Genomic DNA, 22,293 nt, shown 5'->3' with positions numbered 1-22,293 from the left:
CACATAGAGGACCGGAGAAGAATAGGAGCTGCTGATTGACCCCCTGATTAGCCAATCTGTCTGCTACCTTGTTGGAAGAATGCCTTATATGCTTGAAGGTAATGCTATGGGTAGTCCTGAGTCATTCTTCAATTGGTTCTAGTTTATTGAGAAGCCTCTAGCTTGAGGCAATCTTTGCTGTTGATGTGCTTGATTGAATCCTTATGGCAGCTACTATTAAAATTTGAGAATCCCCTTCTACCTAAAGAGGGAAAATTTTTTCCTTTTCTGCTATGCATATGCCTTTCCATAAACCCTCCAATTCTGCAGCGTTGTTGGTATCTTTGCCAATTGACCCATGATATATGTGCAATACTGTGCCAACTTCGTTTCTGAAGACACCACCATAACCGGCCAGCCCAGGATTGCCCTTGGCTGCCCCATCGAAGTTCAATTTGTAAGAGTGGGAAGCCGGAGGAGACCAATTGCGGGGAGAAGCAGTGCTGATTGGGGGATTAGTCTTGACTTGAGCTAAAAAGGTGAGGTTCAAATTCCAATCTTTCAGGATGAGGCGTTCCTGAGGAGAGTCTGTCAGGTCTGAGTCTTGGCAATGTCTTAGAGCAAGAGTTTCTTGCAGATATTGTTTGAGAAGTAGCCATAAAGTGTCAAGAGGCTTGCTAATATTATTGAAGATTCTATTATTTCTCTCCTTCCGTAGGATCCAAAAGACAAAGCCCGGGAGGAGGCTCCAAAGGGAATTGAGAAGAAGGCTTTGAAAAGGATGCTGAGGCTAGTTTCTAATAGTGTCTGTAATGTTTCCCACACATCTACCCGATCTTCTATTGCACTACTCAGTTTTTTCCCATAATTGTACTGCTAAAGGACATGTATCCAGGAGATGCAGGATGGTTTCTAAGTTAAGATTATAGTTTGGGCATCTGGAGGGACCATTAAATCCTCGCTTTTGAAGATTGTCCCAAGTGAGGATACACTGCTTGCTCAGAAGCCATAGAAAAGTGGAAACCTTAGGCCAGATGCTTGGTTGCCATACCTGATCCCAAAGTTGGTCCCTTGCTGCCTGCATGGGTTGATAGAGAAGTTGGTATGCTTCCTTGGTAGTGAACATGCCTTTTGGCGTGTGTCCCCATCGTAGTTTGTCCTTTTGATCTAAGTATTTAATTTTCCGGAATTTTAGCTCCTGATCGATCTCTTCATAGGTTTCCCCTTGCCAGTCAGCCTGCCAGGTGCTCGCTAATCTCCAGAGTTGAAAATCATTAGGGGATTGCTGCTACCAGTACTGATAAACACAGATTTGGTTAGCTTGCTGCATGGAAGCTTTCCATTTAGGTTTGTAGAAGATAGAGGCTAATTTTGGGAGTTGTTGCCATGAATCCTCCCAAAATCTAGCTGTGGTGCCCGAATGGATCTCCCAAAAACTGTGTGCCTGGATAAAAGCACTATGTTGCTTGGCAGCATTCCAGATCAACGAGCCTGGAGTTGTTGTACTGATTCTGATGAGTTCGTCCCAATGATTGCCTGGCACGTATTTGGCTTGCCATAGACGTGCCTAAGGTATTTGCGGTTTGGAAATCCAGTTCCACCAGATACGGGCTCCCATTATGTTGTTGCTATGAAGGGGATCCCTCAAACCTATCCCACCAACTGATCTTGGTTGACAGACCTCAGTCCATTTGACAAGAGCCCATTTCCTGTTGAGTCCTGAGGAACCCCAAAGAAAGTTTCTTTGAAGATTGGGGATATCCTGAAGAACCCATTTAGGAGCAGCCAATATGGAAAAAAGATAGAGAGGCATAGCTTGGAGAACAAATTTGATTAGGATGAGCCTACCAGCAATATTAAGTGAGCGGAAGGTCGAGGAAGAGAGCCTGTTTTCAAGTTTGTCGAGGAGGGTTCTCCAGGAGGCTTGCTTAATAGCTGAGTCCAACAGTGGAGCTCCTAGATAATTCGAAGGAAGCACAACTATGGGGAAGCCCAAAATCCTTGCGATGTTCCTCTGAGTCACGGATGGGGTGTGGAAGAAGAAGAGTTGAGATTTGGAGGCATTGATGGAGGTTCCCGAGGCTTCAGAGAAGAGTTTGAGCAGGGCCTTGAAGGCGGAGACCTCTTGTACTGATGGGTGGCCGAAAAGCATAGTGTCATCAACAAACTGTTGGTGGGAAGTGGGGGAAAGACCATGAAGAGAAATGCCCTTTAAGGTGTGGGAGGAAATGGCAGAATGAAGTAGGCGACTGAGACCTTCTGCCATGAGAACAAAGAGGAAAGGGAAAAGAGGATCACCTTGTCGTATGCCTCGAGATGGACGAAAGGGCATAGAGGATGAGCCATTAAGTAGGATTGAGAAATTGGGAGATGAGATGAGATTCATAATCCACCGGGTGCAAGTAGCACTAAAGCCAAATGCCAATATCGTCTGATGGATATAGTTCCAAGTGAGTTTATCAAAAGCTTTGGAAAGATCTAGCTTGAGAATCATACCTGGCTTTTTGAGAGGCTTGAGAGAATGGATCACTTCATTTGAGAGAATGATACCGTCCATTATCTGGTGCCCTTCTACATATCCGGTCTGCTTTGGCGAGATGAGGAGAGGGAGAAGAGGTTTGAGCCTGTTTGCTAAGACTTTGGATATGAGCTTGTAAATGACATTGCACAATGCAATGTACCTATATTTTTCTGGCGTGTTGGGTTCATCTATTTTGGGTATTAGCGCTGTGAAGGTCAAATTTAGGGAAGGAAGGATCCAGTGCATGGATCTTGATTCCTCCACTATCTCCCATACCTCTGTTTTTATAAGCTCCCAAAATGCATGAAAGAAGTTTGGTTGTAAAGCCATCGGGTCCTGATGCTTTGCCATCCTTAAGTTGGGCCATAGCTTCCTCCACTTCCTGCATAGAGATGGGTTGGAGCAGCTTGTTGTTGTGGTCCTCCGTAATGATTTTAGGAATATGCCATGTGAGTGATCGAATGGCTTGATCCCTACATCCCAGTGGCTCCCGAAGAATATCCTGAAAGTAATTTTTGAATTCCTGTTCCACTTCTTCATGCACTTCTAATCCCTCCCCTTGTCGATTATTAATGAAGGTGATATTATTGTGCATTCTCCTTTGAATTGTAGATCCGTGAAAAAAATTTGTATTTTTCTCCCCTTCCTTAAGCCATCTGATTCTCGACTTTTTCGCATAGGATTTCTTCTTGCTGCCTTCGTGCTTCGATCTCGGTCAAGAGGGTCTGCTCCTGTTGCGCATAATCTGTCGTTCTTCCCTCTAAAACGATACTCCGTTGTAGTGAATTCATCTGCTACTACAACTTTTTTCGATGTTCAAAGATGTTACCAAACTGAGTCTGATTCCATGATTTGAGAACTTGTTTGAGGTATTTTAATTTTTGTTGGAACTGGAACATCTTGGCTCCTTCAGGGGGAATTAAGGATTTCCAAGCCTCGTTGACTACTGCTTTGAAGCTGGGATGAGAGAACCAAAAAGCTTTAAAGCGAAAAGGTCTATTACACTTTATGACTGGATGCGACCACTGTAGCATTATGGGCCAGTGATCCGAGCCCACTGGAGGCATAATGGAAGCATGAAAGTCCCCTCCTAAGTGTATAGCATTGTCCGATATGAGGAAACAGTCCAACCTAGAGGCTATGTGCTGTGGTCCCCTCCTTTTATTGGTCCAGGTATACATACCATTTGAAGTCTGGAGGTCCATTAATTGATTGTTGTGGATGAAATCTTTGAAGCCAATGTTGTCCCCTTCTAGCTTTGATCTACCACCTGTTTTTTCCCCTAATGTTGTTATTATATTGAAGTTACTGCCACCAATCCAAAGGGGAAACTGCCCATTCGAATTGAGAGATGTGAGTGTGTCCGGTAGATCCAACTTTTTTTGTAAATCTTGTGGAAAATATACATTAGAAAGATGGCCATGGATGTTGGTCCCAATGAGATGAAATGTTGACTGAATGAAGAAGTGTGAGGCATGAAAGTCTTGAAGGGAAAGTACCTGCGGGTTCCATAAGATTGCCAACCCTCCTGAGGCACCTGAAGCGTCCACTGAGACTGAGCGGCATCCTATCTAGACCTTATTTAGAATCCTTTCCAGTACAGTGCTATTACTTTTTGTTTCTTGAAGAAAGACTATTGAAGGCCTTTCTTGCTAGATGAAATTTTTAAATATTTTATGTTTTGTGGGGCTGTTCAGCCTTCTCACGTTCCATGAGATGAGCTTCATGGAGAAATATGGGGAAGGGATTTGAAGAACTTTGTCAGCTTGGGGAATCTACCACATTCCGCCATCATGTCTCCGATGATTATGGTCCTTTGCAGATCCATTTTGCGCCCTCGTTTCTTCATATCTTTCAAGATTTTCTTACCATCCCAAGGACTGTCGGCCTGAATACCTAGACATTTGTTGTGATGTGCTTTGGCTAGAACTCCTTCCAACCTTTCGATCTCCCAGAGGAGTATTTTATTAAATTCTTTCTATCTGCATGTTGTTTCCAACTTAAGAATGTCCAGACCTTCCAGATCCACAGTTTCTGTTTCCTCATCCATGTGTATCGAAGTATTCTGTTCTTCCTCGATTGTCTTTTGATGAATGCTGAGAGCTAGAGCTGCATCTATTTCCATAGATGAGGACTGCATGGTGGTTTCTAGATTTGTCTTCTCAGAAGAGGTAGAGGCGGGAAAGCTAGTGAGAGTGGAGGCTAAGATCGGAAATGATGATTTTAGAGTCTGGGGGGTTGAGGAAGGAGAGGGATCTACGAGAGGGGTTTCAGGGTGATCCTCTGTGGTATTTTGAGAGGTTAGAATTGCAAATCTGTTCTGGGTATTAGGTTTAATGTAGTTGGCTAGGGCTGCTGGAGTTTTCTTGGCATGCCGTCTACGACTAGGGACCTTTGTAAATCCTTCAGTATCTTTGTTGGGCTCATTACCTGGGGCTGTGGATTGAAGATTCAGAGGGAAATCCCTGAAAAGATGGCCATGTTCATGGCATTTTCTGCAATGAAAAGGAATATGCTCGTAGTCTATTGTTTGGATCCATTCAAAATCATCATGAAATAGACTTACCAAGTCCGAGAGTTCATTGGTTAGATGCATGAGTACACAGATCCTGGCGTAGGAGGTATATCTTCAAGTTTTGGTTTCCTTAGCATCTTTGATGAATACCCCCAGGATGTTGCATATGTCCTTTAAGATCTCCTCGTTCCAGTATTCCAATGGAAGAGAGTACATGCGTATCCATACTGGAGCCCAACTGAAGTCTTCTTTGTCTGGGTTAAACCTCTCTCTCCATTCTCGAAGGTACAGGCCTGAAGAGTTGAAAAAATATGGGCCTCCCTCGAAGATGCGAGATTTGTCCTCCAGATAGTTGAAAGTAGCAGTAAAGAAGCCTTTGGGACCAAGCTGCAGAGTGACTTGTCCTTTAGGCTTCCATTTGGATGCTATCCATCCATGCAAGGCCTTTTCAGTTGGCCAGAATCGGAGAAATTTGCCTATGAGTGCATGATCCCTCGTATATTGGATCTGGCTGTTGATTCTTTGACTGGGGAGATCTGCTTTGATTCTTTCTGTAGTCTTCGGGATGCATGATGCAGAAGACGCCTTTAGCTGTGACATTGAGGCCTTTTGGTCTGTGCCTTTTTCATTGGCGGCCGCAGATCCTGCAGCAAAGTCCCCAGCAGCATCGATGATAGGTTCAGTGTCCTGATCGGTCCGTGGGGGAATGCCTGGATTGATCAGAGAGTCTACGCGTCCTGTTTTGTCATAGGAGGTGCCAGTGGGTGGAGGGTGGGATGAACCCGCCCCTCCCAAGGGTGAAACCATGTTGAAGAACTCAGCTGGAGTGCTAAAGCAGGATCGCAGAACGCACAAAGTAGACTTGTAATAGGATTAACGCTCGAACCCTCACCAGATCATGGCATTAGATTGAATAGATGAAGAGAGATGTTTTCTACTCATTAGAATATAACAAGTAGTTTTGACTAAAGAGTTATCATTTTTTTCTAAATAAAGCTAATCTATTCACATTAAAGGGGTACAATTACATCATGACCGAAGTCTAAAGCAACTGCCCAGAAGGAGAGGCAGATAGAAACAGAAAAATTGCCCAAGACAGAGAATTTGGACGAGACCTTGTAATCCAATCCCACACAGGGGAACCAGAGATGACCTTCTGGACATTACAGAGCTTACAGATATTCCAAAAAACTTGCATTTGAACCCTAGCTTATCAGCATTAACAAAAATTATCAGCAGTGACAAAAATTTTCCCTCTATAATGGGTCGCATGACCTGAAACAAAGCAGCAGAGAAAGAACTAAGCATCAGGAAGCTCTTCCACGATTCTGCACCAGCCGAAGTCAGGCGGATCCCGAGCACGAGCAGCATCATTCTCAGACGGACCTTGGGCCACTGGCTCCATCACCATGTCAATAGCATTGCTCGCTGGAACCTCCGCAGCCTGCACAGAGACCGAACCAGGACCCTCCTGATGAGAGCTGGACTCTCCCACCTCCTGGGCTTCCTCGAGAAAGAACACCGAAACATGAGCAGTAATCCTGGGACGATTCAGGGAGCAATTGAAAGTGAAAATCACAGAGCCGAAAGAGGGCGAGGACGAGGAGTCTGGAGGATGGGGCTCAGGGTAATGGCTGGGCAGATGAAGATGCCCTCTCCCACTGCGAGTGCGAGGGTAATGGCCAGAAGTGAAATCACTGGAGAGGGAGGGAGAACTGGAGGTCGGGCTAGAGGGCACCCGCCGCGGAGTGCCTCTGCGGCATCTCATCCTATGGCGCCGACGGGGCATTACGAAAGCGACAGCGGCGCTGTGGGAACAAGACCAAACAATTACAATAGCAGAACACTGGCAAATCAAACGTTCAACCAGACGAGAGCCCGATGCCTTAGAGAAAATCCAGGGAACTGGCGGAGGCAGCACCGCAGGTCTATCAGAGCCAGCATCCACCAGGCCATACCCCGACCAACAAGACATAAGAGGCTCCAGAGCGATCCCATGGTGGAGGCTAGATTTATTACCCTCATTCCTGCCTCGAATTGCACCCGCCATTACTATGGCATTCAAGAGAGCCGAGGTCCAGAGCAGATCAGAGCGTGCGGAGGTGAAAATCATATCGAAGGACAGGTTGGTAGTATCAAAGTCACCTGCAGTGAAGTCGTTAAACGTTGCGATACCCAAATGCCAAGGATCATCCGTCGTCCGGCTATAATCTTCGCTGTACAGGGCGGGCAGGTGGCGTCCCTTATCGCTCCACCCCTGTCCCATCACGTTAATCCACTGGCGAGTCACCCGCATCCGGGGGAGCTGCCTCCTTTTGGACCAGAGTTTTGCATTCCTGTTCTTGATCATGATTCTGTATTATGTCTAGAGCTCCAGTGAGAAGAGAATGCCCAGTTTCCACTCCCAGGTTGGCCAGAAAATTAGCTACCTTGTTGCCTTCCCGCTTGACATGATTGAATATGATTGCTCGGTTGGTGCTGAGCGATTTTTCTATGGCATCCAGTCGGGCTTCAAGTCTCCAACTGTTGGCGATTTTATGCGCATGAGCTCCATTGAGCAGTTGGTTGGCCAAGTTGATAAGGATAAGGGAGTCACCTTCTATCTCCAGAGGATGGAATCCATGATGCTGGGAAAGGAGGATTCCTTGCCAGAGACCCTCCAGCTCAGCCGAGTTGTTCGTATCCCATCCAATGGTGCCAAAATAGATAAGGAGAGGCGAGCCCTTATAGTCTCTGAAAATGCCGCCAAATCCTGCTTTGCCTGGGTTGCCCTTGGAGGCTCCATCAAAGTTGAGCTTGAAACTGTGCTTTGGAGGGGGGAACCAAGAGTGCTTTCTGAAGATTATGCTCTGTGGGGGTCTGCAGGTGGGGGATGGTTGAGGGAGTTGAATGTTCTAGTTCTCCCAAATGGCTACCTCATTTTCTAGTGTGGGAAAGTCCTCCGGAAGCCAAGACTTCAGCGCCAAGGTCTCTTTTAGATTGAGACAAAAATTGCCCCAAATGATTTCTATTGGCATGCTTTGGTCTTTGAAAATACGCTTATTCCTTTCTTTCCATATTGTCCAAAGGAGCAGGCCGGGTATTATGCTCCATAATTGGTTGAGAATTGCGCTTTTGTAAGGGCTATGGTGCCATAGGCGAATGGAGTTGATAATATCCTCAGAGACTCGGCATTTTCTTTGGCAACGGAAGCTGGCCTTCTCCCACAGTTGATTGGCCAGAGAACAGGAGTCCAAGAGATGTTGAAGTGATTCCTCCTGAGAATGACAATTGGGACATATGGAGGGCCCATGAAAGTTTCTCTTTCTTAAATTATCCTAGGTAAGGATTTTTCGGTGCCCAGCGAGCCAGAGAAATAAGGAAACTTTGGGCCAGTTACTCGGAGCCCATATTCTTCCCCAGATAGGATCCAAAGGCGTCGAATCTTTGCATAAGATCTTATAAGCCTCTTTGGTAGTGAAGGAGCCTCTAGGGGTGTATCCCCATCTTAGGATGTCTTTGCCCTCGGAGTATCTTATTCGCCGCTTTTGAAGCTCACTCTCCAAGACTTCCTTAGTCTGATTATCAGCATTGCTGATCAGCCTATCGATCTGCTTCCATTTTCTGTACCCTTGTTCTGTCTCCGGAATCCACTGTTGCTTAACGGATTCCTTTTGTTGTTCCTCCCATTCTTGACTCGGTGGTGGGCTGAGGATGTCCTTGAGCTTTGGGAGCTGATTCCAGGCGTCCGTCCAGAATCGGGCAGAGTTGCCGTTTCTGATTTCCCAAAAACTGTGTTGTTGGATCAGCAGGAAGTGTTGTCTAGCTGCATTCCAAATTAGCGATCCTTTTTCCATAGGAGTGAATCTAATAAGCTCCTCCGCTGGTCTTTGATTGGCGTATTTGGCTGTCCAAATTGCTGCCCAAGGCTTGTTGGGCGCCGAGAGCCATTGCCACCATATTTTTGCACCCATGATTTCATTATTGTGACGAGGATCCCGCAGACCTATGCCTCCTTTTTCCCTTGGCTTGCAGGTTGTAGTCCATTTGACTAGGGCCCATTTGCGATTTGTGCCAGATGCACCCCAGAGAAAATCGCGCTGAAGAGCTTTATTTTTTTTAAGGACCCATTTAGGCGCTGCCAGGATTGAGAAGAGATAAAGAGGCATTGCCTAAAGCACATCTTTGATTAACACTAATCTTGGTGCTATGTTCAGAGTTTTGTGCGTCCATAAAGAGAGACGTGATTCCAGCTTCTCAAGGAGCATACGCCAGGAGGCGTGCTTGATTGCAGAGTCTATAAGGGGGGCGCCCAGGTATTTGGAAGGCAGGGAGGCTATGGGGAAGCCTAGAATGCGAGCAATGGCATGTTGGGTCACAGGAGGGGTGTGAAAAAAGAAAATATGTGATTTAGCCTTATTTATGCTTGTTCCTGAAGCCTCAGAGAAATCATTCAAGATGGATTTAAATATGGAGGCTTCCTGAATAGAGGGGTACCCGAATAGCATGTTGTCATCAACGAATTGTTGGTGAGTGATGGCTGGGGAATTGTGAATGGATAATCCTTTGAGATGCTAGGAGAGGAGGGCTTGCTTGATGTGGCAACCCAAACCTTCCACCATTAGAATGAACAGGAATGGGGAGAGGGGATCTCTTTGCCTGATGCCTCTGGAGGGACTGAAAGGTCGAGATGGAATTCCATTTATGAGGATTGAGAAGAAGGATGAAGAAATTACTGAATCCAGTGAACCCACATTGGAGAAAAACCAAAGGCATTTAACATTTTTTGAATATAAGTCGAACTTAACTTGTCAAAATCTTTGGAGAGGTCAATCTTGAGAATCATACCTCCCTGTTTGGAGTTCTTGAGGGAGTGTATGATCTCATGAGAGAGGATAATGCCATCCAAGATCTATCGTCCTTCAACATATCCAGATTGTTCAAGCAATATGAGCAGGGGCAGAAGCGGCTTCAATCTGTTGGCAATGACTTTAGATATGACCTTGTATATGACGTTGCAAAGAGAAATTGGGCGAAATTTGTCCGGTGTGATGGTGCTCTCTTCTTTGGGGATGAGGGCTATAAAAGTTGAATTGAGAGAGGGCAGCATCCAATGAAGAGTGCGCGATTCCTCCACCACTTGCCACACTTCCCCCCTTATAAGATCCCAGAAGGAGTGGAAGAAAGTAGTGGTGAAGCCGTCTGGACTAGGGGCTTTGCCCTCCTTAAGCTATTTCATGGTCAGATCCACCTCCTGGGGTGTTACAGGTCAAAGAAGGAGCCGGTTGTGTTCTTCTGTGATAATTTTAGGCACATTTTGAGTGATCTTCTCAATGGCAGGCCGTCTATCAATTTGGGGTTCCTGAAGGACCCCCTGGAAGTGACCGATGAATTCTTGTTCGATCTCAACATGGTTTTCCACTCTTTCCCCTCCTTGCTTTTGTATGAAAGAGATGGTATTATGCAATCTTATTTGAATTGTAGTTATGTGGAAGAATTTAGTGTTCCTTTCGCCATCTTTCAGCCATCGGATCCTAGATTTCTGCTTCCAAAGAATTTCTTCCTGCTTTTTCCTCTCCTCCAATTGATTGTGAAGTTGCCTTCCTTGTGTCCCTCTGCGATTCTCTGTTGCTGGAGATCTCTCATTTCTTTGTGTAGATCTTGTTGAGCCTTAAAGATGTTGCCGAAAGTCTCTTGATTCCAGCGTTTGATTTGGGCTTTCAAGAATTTGAGTTTTTGTTGGAACTGGAACGTTTTTGATCCTTCAGGTACTGGGAAGCTATTTTAGGAGGTTCTGATGAGATCGTTGAAGGCGGGATGGGAGAGCCAAAAAGCCTAAAATCGGAATGGACGTCTGGTTGAGTTGCCTGGCCTTTGCCACTAGAGAGAAATTGGCCAGTGGTCGGAGCCCGAATATGGAAGAATAGATGCAGAGAGATCGCCACCGAGATGCACTGCGTTGTTCGAGATGAGGAATCTATCAAGCTTTGAAGCGATTTGGTGCCGCCCAGCCTTCCGATTGCTCCAAGTGTGGATTCCATTGGACGATTGCATATCTATTAGCAAGTTGTTTTGGATAAATTCTTTGAAGTGGTCATTTTCCTGTTCCAGCTTGGCTCGACCTCCCCTCTTTTCCTCTAATTTGGTAATCATATTGAAGTCTCCTCCAATGATCCATAGAGGATGAACCCTGTTGATGTTAAGAGCTTCTATTGTGTCTAGAAGAGCGATTTTGTTGGCTGCTTCCTGTGGAAAGTAAACATTAGTGAGATGCCCATGGATATTGGTTCCAACTATATGAAACGTGGCCTGTATAATGTGATGGGAGGCATGGAAGTCTGAAAGAGTTATAGCTTGCGTGTTCCAGGCAATTGCCAAACCGCCGGATGCACCCGAAGCATCCACTGCAACCGATTGACAACCGGGCCATGCTTTTGAGAGGATGTTTCCCAAAGTGTTACTGTTACATTTTGTTTCCTGTAGAAAGAAAATCTGAGGTTGCTCTTGCTTTATCATATTTTTTATCATTCTGAGTTTCCCGGGGCTATTGAGCCCTCTTAGATTCCATGAAGTGAGCTTCATGATTCACTATTAGTTGTGGGCTTGTAATACTTGGTCAATTTAGCATATTTGCCTGAGTCAACCAGGATTTTCCCTATGGCAATAGTTCTCTGGAGGTCTGTCTTTCTTCCACGTTTTTTGGAGTCTTTGGGAAGGAAGCTAGCGTCCCAGTGACTGCCTGGCTGTATTCCCAATTGTTGCTACTGATAGGCCCTGGATATGATAACTTCCAAGGTATTGATTTGATGCACTTGAATCTTATCATATTCCTTCTTTCTGCATACTTGCTCCAGCTCAAAAATGTCTAATCCGCCCAGATCTATGCTTTCCGGCTCTACCTCCATGAGTTGCGATTGACTACTTTCCGCTGAGGTGAGAGCTAAGTGCAAAGTTTGGCTGGGGAGAGCATCAACATCCATTTCATTGGATTTCCCATCGGGGTTCATTTGAGGCACCTTAGGAGCTCCAATGAGGACTTTTTGAGGCAGGGGTGAGGGAGAGGAGGCAGAAAGAGGGGGCAGAGGGGTGGGGATAATCAGCTGAGGGGTTGGCGTGGATTTCTGGGGTGGTTCTTCCGAAGCTTTGGCAAGAACCTCGAAGCTGTTGCTCGTGGAGGGGGTGGAGGCGGCGTCCTGCTGGGATTTTTTCCCAGAGGTGGGTTTTTTATGCGTTCTTTTACGGCTTGCAACCTTAGTGAAGCCCTCATGGTCTGCCTTGCCTGAGGGTTCAGAGGCTTGAGGTTTGGCATTTAGAGGGAAATCCCTGAACAGATGCCCTAAGGCATGACACTTACGACATCGAAAGGGAACATGTTCAAAATCTAAGGGTTGAATCCATTCATAGTCATCATGGAAGAGGCTTACCGAATTCGGAAGGGCTTTGTCCAGGCGCATAAAGACACAAATGCGGGCGTAGGAGGTGTATCTACGCAACTTCGTTTCTTCAGCAATTTTGATGAACTCTCCCAGCCCCTGCCCAATGTCTCTGAGTGATTCTTCATCCCAGTATTTTGATGGGAGCGAGTACATCCTGATCCATACTGGCGCCCAACTGAGATCCTCCTGGTCAGGGTTGAATCTTTCCCTCCATGCCCTTAAATACAGACCAGCAGAGTTAAAGAAGTAGGGACCTTCATCCATGACCCTGTTCCGATCTTCGATGCAAATAAAGATTGCTGTGAAAAACCCTTTTGGTCCTAGCTGCAGGGAAACATGTCCCTTGGGTTTCCATTTGGCAGAGATCCATCCTTGCAGTGCTTTTTCCGTTGGCCAGAATCCAATAAACTTTCCAATGAGCGCATGGTCCTTCATGTATTGGATCTGACCATTGATTCTGTGGCTGGGAAGTTCGATTTTTGGCCGTTCAGTTGCTATGGGTCTACATGTCGCTGAGGTTACCTTTGGTGATTCCTGTTGCTTGGACTTTCCCTCTTGTTCTTCATTACTTTTGTCAGACTGCACTGTGGAATCTTTTGTTGTTTCCTACACCATGGGGTCCCATTTGACTGTGTTATCCTGTTCTGGAACCACAGGCCTGGTCATCGTCGGACGATTGCTTTCTGATGAGGGGGACGGCATTGAAGCCCCCCCGTAGGGGTGAGTCATTGCAGATCAGAGTATAACAGTCGTATGTTGTCACTGGACGGGAGGCGATTGCTACGAAGAGTCAGAGATGAACCTGAGTGTGTCGTTGCAGAGGCGAGCCCAAACCCTAGCAATGAAGAGCCGTGATGCTCAACTTCTTTCCGATCTCGCTCCAACTCTTCTCATCGACTAAAGAGTTATCATTAATTAATAAACAATTTTTTAATTAAAATAAAGTAATATATGGAAATTAGTTGTAAATAAAGAATTAAATTAATTTTATTATTATTTAATATTATAAAATTAATTTAATTCTTTATTTACAACTAATTTCCATATATTACTTTATTTTAATTAAAAAATTGTTTATTAATTAATGATAACTCTTTAGTCAAAAATAGTTTTTATATTCTAACGACTAGAAAACATCTCTCTTCATCTATTTAACCTAATGCCATGATCTGGTTCTTCATCTTGTCCTGAAGATGAACTACACTTGATGGTTTGAAACGCGTCGACTTAATTTTTTTTATGTAATTTTTATCGAAAGATCTCTCGACATTCATAATATGGATCTAAAGAAGCCTGAATTCAGACATTACTTATTTATTATTATCTTGAATTAATTATTAAATCATTAGTTAATGATTATTTCTAATCATTTTTTACTTAATCAATGAGGAATAATTCAATTAATTATTGTTTATTATTATTCCATTTTTATCCTTTATTATCCTCATCAGATAATTATTTAATAATTGTTTCTAATTCATATTTGACTTAATCACTATTAATTAATTAATTAATCAATTTTTATTTGTTAATTACTTTAATAACTTTCTCTATTTGACCATTTCGAATATATTTTCCCTCTCAAAAAATATAATAAAATATTCACAACAACTAGATTTTGATTTAGTCTATAATATTTTATTAATTTCTAGATCTCAATCTATCTCAATATTTTGTTATAAATAGAGGGGTTTTCTCCTCATTCTTCACCATGACCATTCTCATCATCCCCATTATTGATTCATGACACTTGAGCTCTCATATCTGAGTTCAAGCCCCATCATCACATTTTCCCCATTGCATACGACCGATGAGAGAAAAACTGAAGCTGAAGCACATGGTTACAAAATGACCCATCCCACAAAGGGAGATTTGTAGACCCAAGTCTACAAACTCTCCTCATAAGGTATATTATATCATATAATAAAATTAATATTTCATTCTCCATTGAATTGTTATACATTATTGTTGCTGTTATATGTTTCTACTTATGATTGCCTATATTTCCTTGTAGATTTTTTGACTTTTATAATGCAGATTCGAAGCATAGATACAACCATTTTTATTGTTAGGGTTGCTTGTCACCAACAAAACAAGTGAATAATTTTTTGTACACCTTTCCGAAAATTTTACACTACTGAATGGAAACTCCACTAATGTAGCAATTCAAAGCCCTAGTGCCTGTTGTTTCAACAATTTTTAGTGTTTTTCAAAAACAAAAATGTTCTCTCAATTTTCATTTTTATTTTTAGATTTCTACTATTTTCTATAAAATTCTTGTTTATGTTTGGCTTTTGTGTCATTTTTGTAGGTCAACAGTGCTAGCTGCACAGGAGACTACATAGCTTGTAGTAGATCTGTTCAGCGGAACCCTTAGAAACAAAGCACACTTTTTGGACCAAACCTACACCCTAGAACACACTTTGTAGAATTATGGTGATAGAATTGTAGTTGCTAAGGAAATTTATATGCTACTCTATTGTTTAATAGAAATTATTCCACAATTTAGAACAATAATTGCAGATATACATCAATCATATACACAAATGTATCTAGGGGAAAGCCATCGCTAAAAACCCCTTCAACCTTGTTTACATTTATATTTGATAGAAACACTGATTACATAATATTTTCTAAATATTATAGAATGATATTAACTTCTTAAAGATAATTGGTAGCATCTTTGTCTTTCAAAAGTGCTTTCTTGAAATGAATATAAGTCAAGCTCATTTAATTGAAATGTGAAGTTTAAAATATAATTTATGTCATATTAAAATTTTGAAATTTGATTGGGTTTTTGCTTTTAGCAATTTGTACCACATGGAGGGTGAGAATCGAGGCTCTAAGGTTTATATTAAAATACAATTACATTTTGTATTTCAGAAATACATTGAAGTTATGTTATCATTGTATCTACAATATCTCATAAAGAAAAGTAATTTAATAAATAATAATAGTATTAATATTAATAATAATTATATATATATATATATATATATATATATATATATATATATATATTATTTATTATTATTTTTAATTTAATTTAATTTAATTTAATTAATTAATTAATTAATTTTTTTTTTGAATTTGGCTACTCCTATATTAATACAGAATATAATTACAGAGAGGCTGAGGCCTCGAGAGTTCTAGCCCAAAAGAGGGCATGCTTACAAAAAATCACTTGAAAAACTAACCAGAAAACCTGCCTAATGACTTGCTTTGAAACTTGATTTATCTGGAGACTGTAACTGAAAACCGGGACAGAGTGTTTGGAATCAGTCAAAAACTCAGTGCTGCGCAGCTCTTTCATGACCGGAAGATAACCATAAACAGGTTGACCCATGAAAATATCCAAGAGGACAGTAACCAAAAGACCGGAGAGTGCCGCCCGCGCAGGGGAAACCGGCAAGTCAAAATTAGCATAAGACCTGATCCTGAGAATTGTAAAACTAGAAATGACTTTGGATCTGGAAGGGATTAGGCTTCTTCTTACAGCAACTAAACAAAACAGAAGGTGCAGACCTGTTCATTCATCTTGAGAGGATGGCGGCGATTCTTCAACAATGCGGCAGCGGAATTGGTCAGAATCTTCAGACTCAGAGGGTTGGCCCTCTTTACCTGAAGAACCACCCCCGGCAGGAGCGCTCGGACCGGTGTGGATGGTCGTTTCCTGTATTGCTGAGCCACCAGGGTCCTTGCGTTGAGTACTCTCAATCTGCGAGGAATCGTTCTTGTCTGCCATCTTTGGCTCTAAGGGAGCCCCTGGACCAACAGCTCCCGAACCGACAACGTCTTCATACAACTCAACAGTGACTGCCGCAATGATGGAGGAATTTCCTAAGGAGCAGGGGAAGCGAAAGCGAGCTATGTGAGATTGGGAATGGTGAGAGCACGCTTCGGTGTTGAATTGCCCTCGTCCCTTGCCAGGACCACTTCTGGTTACAGGGTATCTATCAAAGCAGAAGTCCGAGGCATCAGACGAAGGGTCCGAGGTCGTGGAGGAAGGCTGGCGGGAGACATGGCCATAGGATCTACCTCTTCTACAACTCACCCGTGAGTGAACTCGGGGAATTTTGAAGTTTGCAGGAGGAGCGGAACAAATAGTAGCAGAGGAGACTGAGAGGGGGCGAAAAAGGAGGATGCATAACTGATTAATAGGAGCATGAAAACACTGATGGATGGCTACACCTTGATCCCGAGTCAGACAGTAACTTGAACTGTCTCGAGAGTGAGGAATTTCAGTCTCGCTAGACAAGCTTAAGCACAAGGGAGGATCCAAAATGAAAAACAGGCAGAGCGCCATTGTAATTAAACTGTCAAACTGGAATGCAGTCAGGAGCTGCATTAAGGCTGCATTTAATTTGTTGTCCAGTATCATTAATACATTTCTCATAAGAAGCCAGCTGGCGATAGTGATGAGCCACGCACCCACCCTCCACGCTGCCATCTTGCTGTGCGCCATACTAAAGACTCGCATCCGGGTGGGATAGATCTTGTTGCACCAGTAGAGTACAGTCGCGTTTGAGTTGTATATCATTGGAACTATTCAACGAACCAGAGAAAAATGGGAGTTGTTGATCGGCCCCTTGATTGGCCAGTCTGTCTGCTGCTTTATTATTTGTTCTCCGAATGTGCTTGAAGGATATGCTACGAGGAGTTTTGAGCCATTCTTTAATTTGTTCTAGTCTACTTAGAAGCCTCCAACTCAAAGCAATCTTTGCAGCTGAGGATCCTGATTGTATCCGGATAGCTGCCTCTATTAGAATTTGTGAGTCACCTTCTACCTCTAGAGGGAGCGAATTTTTGGTTTTTGCTATGCGTAAACCTTGCCATAAGCTTTCCAGCTCGGCAACGTTGTTGGTATCTCTGCCCAGCGATCCATGATAAATATGCAAAACTGAGCCTTCTGCATTTCTAAAGATGCCACCATAGCCAGCCGGCCCAGGATTGCCCTTAGATGTGCCATCAAAGTTCATCTTGTAAGGGTGGATGGTAGGAGAAGACCAAAAATGTGCAGACTCAGAGTGAATTGAAGTGCTGGGTTTGATATGATTTACAGAGGTGATATCTAGGTTCCAATTGGCGAGAATGAGACGTTCCTGGGGTAGGACTGGCATATCTGAGTCTTGCCATTGTCTGAGAGCCAAAGTTTCTTGAAGATTCTGCTTGAGAAGAAACCAAAGAGTGTCAAGAGGCGAACTGTGATTTTTGAAGATCCTGTTATTTCTTTCCTTCCAGATGATCCAATAGATGAAGCCTGGAAGGAGGTGCCAGAGGGAATTAAGAAGAGGACTTTGGAAAGGGTTCCGAGGCCAGTTCCTGATGGTGTTTACTATATCTCCCTCTTTTCTGCCCGATCGTCTATTGCACTGAGCTGCTCTTTCCCACATTTGAGCTGCTAATGGGCAAGTATCCAAGAGATGTTTAATGTTCTCTGAGTGAAGATTGCAGTTGGAACATTTGGAAGGCCCGATAAATCCACGCTTTAGTAGATTATCCCATGTAAGGATCCTTTGTTTGCTTAGAAGCCAAAGGAAAGTGGAGACCTTAGGCCAGATGTTTGGTTGCCAGACTTGGTCCCAAAGTTGATCTTTTATAATCTGCATTGGTTGATAAAGGATTTGATATGCTTCCTTGGTAGTAAACAGGTCCTTGGTAGTATATCCCCATCTCAATCGGTCCTTCTGATTAGAAAGTTTGATTTTCTTGAGTTTGAGCTCGTGGTCAATCTCATCATAGGTTTCCTCCTGCCAGTTGGCTTGCCATGTGTTTGCTGATCTCTAGAGTTGAAATCCTTGTGGAGAATGCTGCTGCCGGAATTGATTAACATAGATTTGCTCATTTTGCTGCATGGTTATTTGCCATTTGGGTTTGTGAAAGAGAGAGGAAAGTTTGGGAATTTGTTGCCAGGAATCTTCCCAAAATCTTGCAGTGGTGCCTGAGTGAATTTCCCAAAATCTATGCACTTGAATAAAGGCGCTATGTATTTTGGTAGCATTCCATATTACCAAGCCAGGTGTGGTTGAGCTGAATCAGATTAGCTCCTCCATTGGACTTCCTAGAGCGTAATTAGCCTGCTAGAGATGCCCCTAGGGAGTGTGCGGTTTGGAGATCCAATTCCACCATATGCGCGCCCCCATGATGTTGTTGCTATGGAGGGGATCCCTTAGGCTGAGCCCCCCAACTGATTGCGGGAGACAAACTTCCAACCATTTAACCAGAGCCCATTTTCTGTTGTGGCCCGAGGAGCCCTAGAGAAAATTTCTTTGAAGATTGCGTATGTTCTTAAGAACCAATTTCGGGACAGACAAGATTGAGAACAAATACAAAGGCATGGATTGGAGGAAAGATTTGATAAGGATGATTCTGCTTGCAATGTTGAGAGAGCGGTAAGTCGAGGAGGAGAGCCTTGTTTCTAAGTTGTCAAGGAGGGTTCTCCAGGAAGCATGTTTGATAGCAGAATCAAACAAGGGAGCCCCTAAATATTTTGAAGGGAGCTTGGCTATCGAAAAGCCCAAAATCCTGGCTATATTCCTTTGAGTGAGAATGGGAGTATGGAAGAAAAAGAGTTGGGATTTGGAGGCATTGATGGATGTGCCAGAGGCTTCTGAAAAAAGATTGAGCAGGCATTTGAAGGCAGAGGCTTCTTGCACAAATAGATATACAAAAAGCATATTATCATCCACAATCTGTTGGTGAGTAATGGGGGGTTGGCCATGCAGCGAGATGCCCTTTAAAGAGTGAGAATTAGTAGCAGAGTGAAGAAGGCGGCTTAGCCCTTCAGCCATGAGAACAAAGAGGAACGGGGAAAGAGGGTCTCCTTGACGGATACCTCGAGAAGGATGAAATGGTGGGGAGGGGGAACCATTGAGCAGAATGGAAAAGCAGGGAGAGGAAATGAGATTCATTATCCATCACATCCAGGTAGCATTGAAGTCGAATGCTAGTAAGATGTGATTAATATAGGTCCAGCTGAGTTTGTCAAAATCTTTGGAGAGATCTAGTTTGAGAATCATACCTGGATTTTTCAATATCTTGAGGGAGTGGATCACTTCGTGGGAGAGAATGATACCATCCAGAATCTAGCGCTCTTCTACATATCCTGTCTGCTCTAGCGAAATGAGGAGAGGGAGAAGAGTTTTGAGCCTGTTCGCCACTACTTTAGATATAAGCTTGTAGATTACATTGCATAGCGCAATCGGCCTATATTTATCAGGAGTCTTCAATTCTTCCACTTTAGGAACGAGTGCTATAAACGTTGTGTTTAGGGAAGGAAGAACCCAATGCATCGATCGTGATTCATCCATGAGCTCCCAGACCTCTGGTTTGATGTGCTCCCAGAAGGCATGAAAGAAATTGGCTGTGAATCCGTCAGGGTCAGGCACTTTTCCATCCTTGAGCTGGGCCATTGCGTCCTCCACTTCCTGCATGGAAATAGGCTGGAGAAGCCTATTGTTGTGATCCTCATTTATGATTTTAGGAATGTGCTGCACTATAGATTGTATAGCTTGATTTCTGCTACCCGGTGGTTCTCTAAGAATGTCCTGAAAATAATCTTGGAATTCCTGTGTTATGTCTTCATGCACCTCCAGACGCTCCCCTTGCTGATTGTTGATGAAGGCGATGTTGTTGTGCATTCTCCTTTGAATGGTTGACCTATGAAAGAATTTGGTATTTTTCTCCCCATCCTTGAGCCATCGGATCCTGGATTTTTGTCACCAGAGAGTCTCTTCTTGCTGCCTTCGTGTTTCAATTTGATTTAGGAGTGCCTGCTCCTGTAGTGCATAATCCTTCGTTCTCCCCTCATAGATGATACATTGTTGCAGAGTGTTCATTTGCTGCTCTAGTGCTTTTCGTTGATAAAAAATGTTACCAAATTGAGTGCGATTCCAGGTCTTTAGCACTTGTTTAAGGTATTTTAGCTTTTGTTGAAATTGAAACATCTTGGCTCCTGCAGGGTGAGTGAAGGATTTCTAGGCTGCGATGACCACTTCTTTGAAGTTAGGATGAGAAAACTAGAAGGATTCGAAGTGGAAAGGCCTGTTTCTCTTAGACTCTGGACGCGACCACTGTAGCATTATGGGCCAGTGGTCTGAGCCTACTTGAGGGAAGATGGATGCATGGAAGTCTCCACCAAGGTGAATGGCATTGTCCGACAAAAGGAAACGATCTAGTCTAGAAGCAATATGCTGGGATCCTCTTCATTTGTTGGTCCATGTATACATACCATTCGAAGTCTGAAGGTCCATGAGTTGATTCCTGTGAATAAAGTATTTAAAGCCGATGCTATCCCCTTCCAATCTTGCTCGACCTCCGGATTTTTCCTCCAGCGTTGTGATGATATTTAAGTCACTGACACTTATCCAGAGGGGATGGCTCCTGCCAGAGCTAAGATTTGTGAGTGTGTTCAACAAATCCAACTTTTTTTGTAGATCTTGAGGAAAATACACATTAGTGAGAAGACCATGGATATTGGTACCAATTAGGTGGAAAGTAGTTTGAATGAAGAAGTGAGAGGCGTGAAAATCTTGAAGGGAGAGAATTTGAGGGTTCCATAAGATAGCCAACCCTCCAGAAGTGCCTGATGCATCCACAGAGACTGAGCGACATCCTGTCCATACTTTGTTCAGAATTTTCTCCAATACAGCGCTATTGCCTTTGGTTTCTTGTAGAAAGACTAATGAGGGCTTTTCTTGCTAGATCATGTTTTTTAACATTCGGTGTTTTGCAGGGCTGTTAAGCCCTCACACATTCCATGAGATTAGCTTCATAAGGAATCGTGGGGAAGAGCTTTAAAGAACTTAGTTAGCTTGGGGAAACTTCCAGAGTCCACCAGCATTTCTCCAATAATAATAGTCCTTTGCAAATCCGTTTTGCGCCCTCGTTTTTCGAATCTTTCAGTATTTTTTTACCATCTCAAGGACTACCTGCCTGAATGCCAAGATATTTGTTTTGCTGTGCTTTGATTAGGACTCCTTCAAGTCTTTCGATATCCCTTGGGGGTATATCATTGAAATCTTTCTTTCGACACGCTGCTTCCAGTTTGAGTATGTCCAGACCTCCGAGATCTACATTTTCTGGTTCCTCCTCCATGTGTGTCAATTTGTCCTGTTCCTCCTCATCTAACCTTTGATTAGTATTGAGAGCTAGAGAGGCATCAATATCCATGGTGGAAGATTGTAGGGCTGTTTCTGAAGCTCAATTTTTTTCAACGGAGGTAGAGATGGGTGTGCTAATTGGAGCAGACTTTGAGGACGAAGCTGAGGGATTTGGGGGAGGCACAGGAGTGGTAGAGGAAGGATCTGAAGGTGGGATGAATATGTGATCCTCTAAGATGTTTGGAGAGGACAGGATTCCAAAACTATTCTGAGTTTCAGGTTTCTTAGGATCTTCTGGAGCAGTTGGAGGTTTCTTGGTTTTCTTTCTGCGACTAGGAACTCTCGTAAATCCTTCAGCATCTTTACTTGCCTCAGATGCGGTAGCTTTGGACTGAAGATTCAGAGGGCAATCCCTGAAAATATGGCCATGTTCATGGCACTTTCTGCAGCGAAAAGGAAATTTATGCTCGGAGTCTATTTTTTGGACCCATTCATAATCGTCATGAAATAAACTTACCGAATCCGTGAGTTCTTTGGCCAGATGCATATGTACACAGATCTTGGCATAGGAGGTGTATCTTCGGTATTTGGTTTCCTTTGCGACTTTGATGAAGGCTCCTAGGCTGTTGCCAATGTCCTTTAAGGTCTCCTCGTTCCAGTATTCCGCAGGAAGAGAATGCAAGCATACCCATACCGGAGCCCAGTTGAAATCCTCTTTGTTTGGATTGAACCTCGGTTTCCATTCGCGAAGATATAGGCCTG

At 43.5% G+C, this 22,293-nt stretch overlaps 1 protein-coding gene across 1 annotated transcript; it reads right to left on the bottom strand.

The window, feature by feature from the left end:
* Positions 1–10,874: 10,874 nt before the first annotated feature.
* LOC149216079 (uncharacterized) lies at positions 10,875–11,510 on the bottom strand. The gene has a single exon (XM_089389813.1). It carries the CDS (start codon positions 11,508–11,510, stop codon positions 10,875–10,877), a length of 636 nt encoding a protein of 211 aa, XP_089245939.1.
* Positions 11,511–22,293: the final 10,783 nt, after the last annotated feature.

This window comes from Pinus tabuliformis, chromosome 1_1 (assembly GCF_031772625.1).
Source record: "Pinus tabuliformis cultivar Carrire ecotype Pingquan chromosome 1_1, CPIR1, whole genome shotgun sequence".
Taxonomy (NCBI): domain Eukaryota; kingdom Viridiplantae; phylum Streptophyta; class Pinopsida; order Pinales; family Pinaceae; genus Pinus; species Pinus tabuliformis.
Note: the sequence above shows the minus strand (reverse complement) of the source record. Positions and strands in the feature narration are given on the sequence as shown.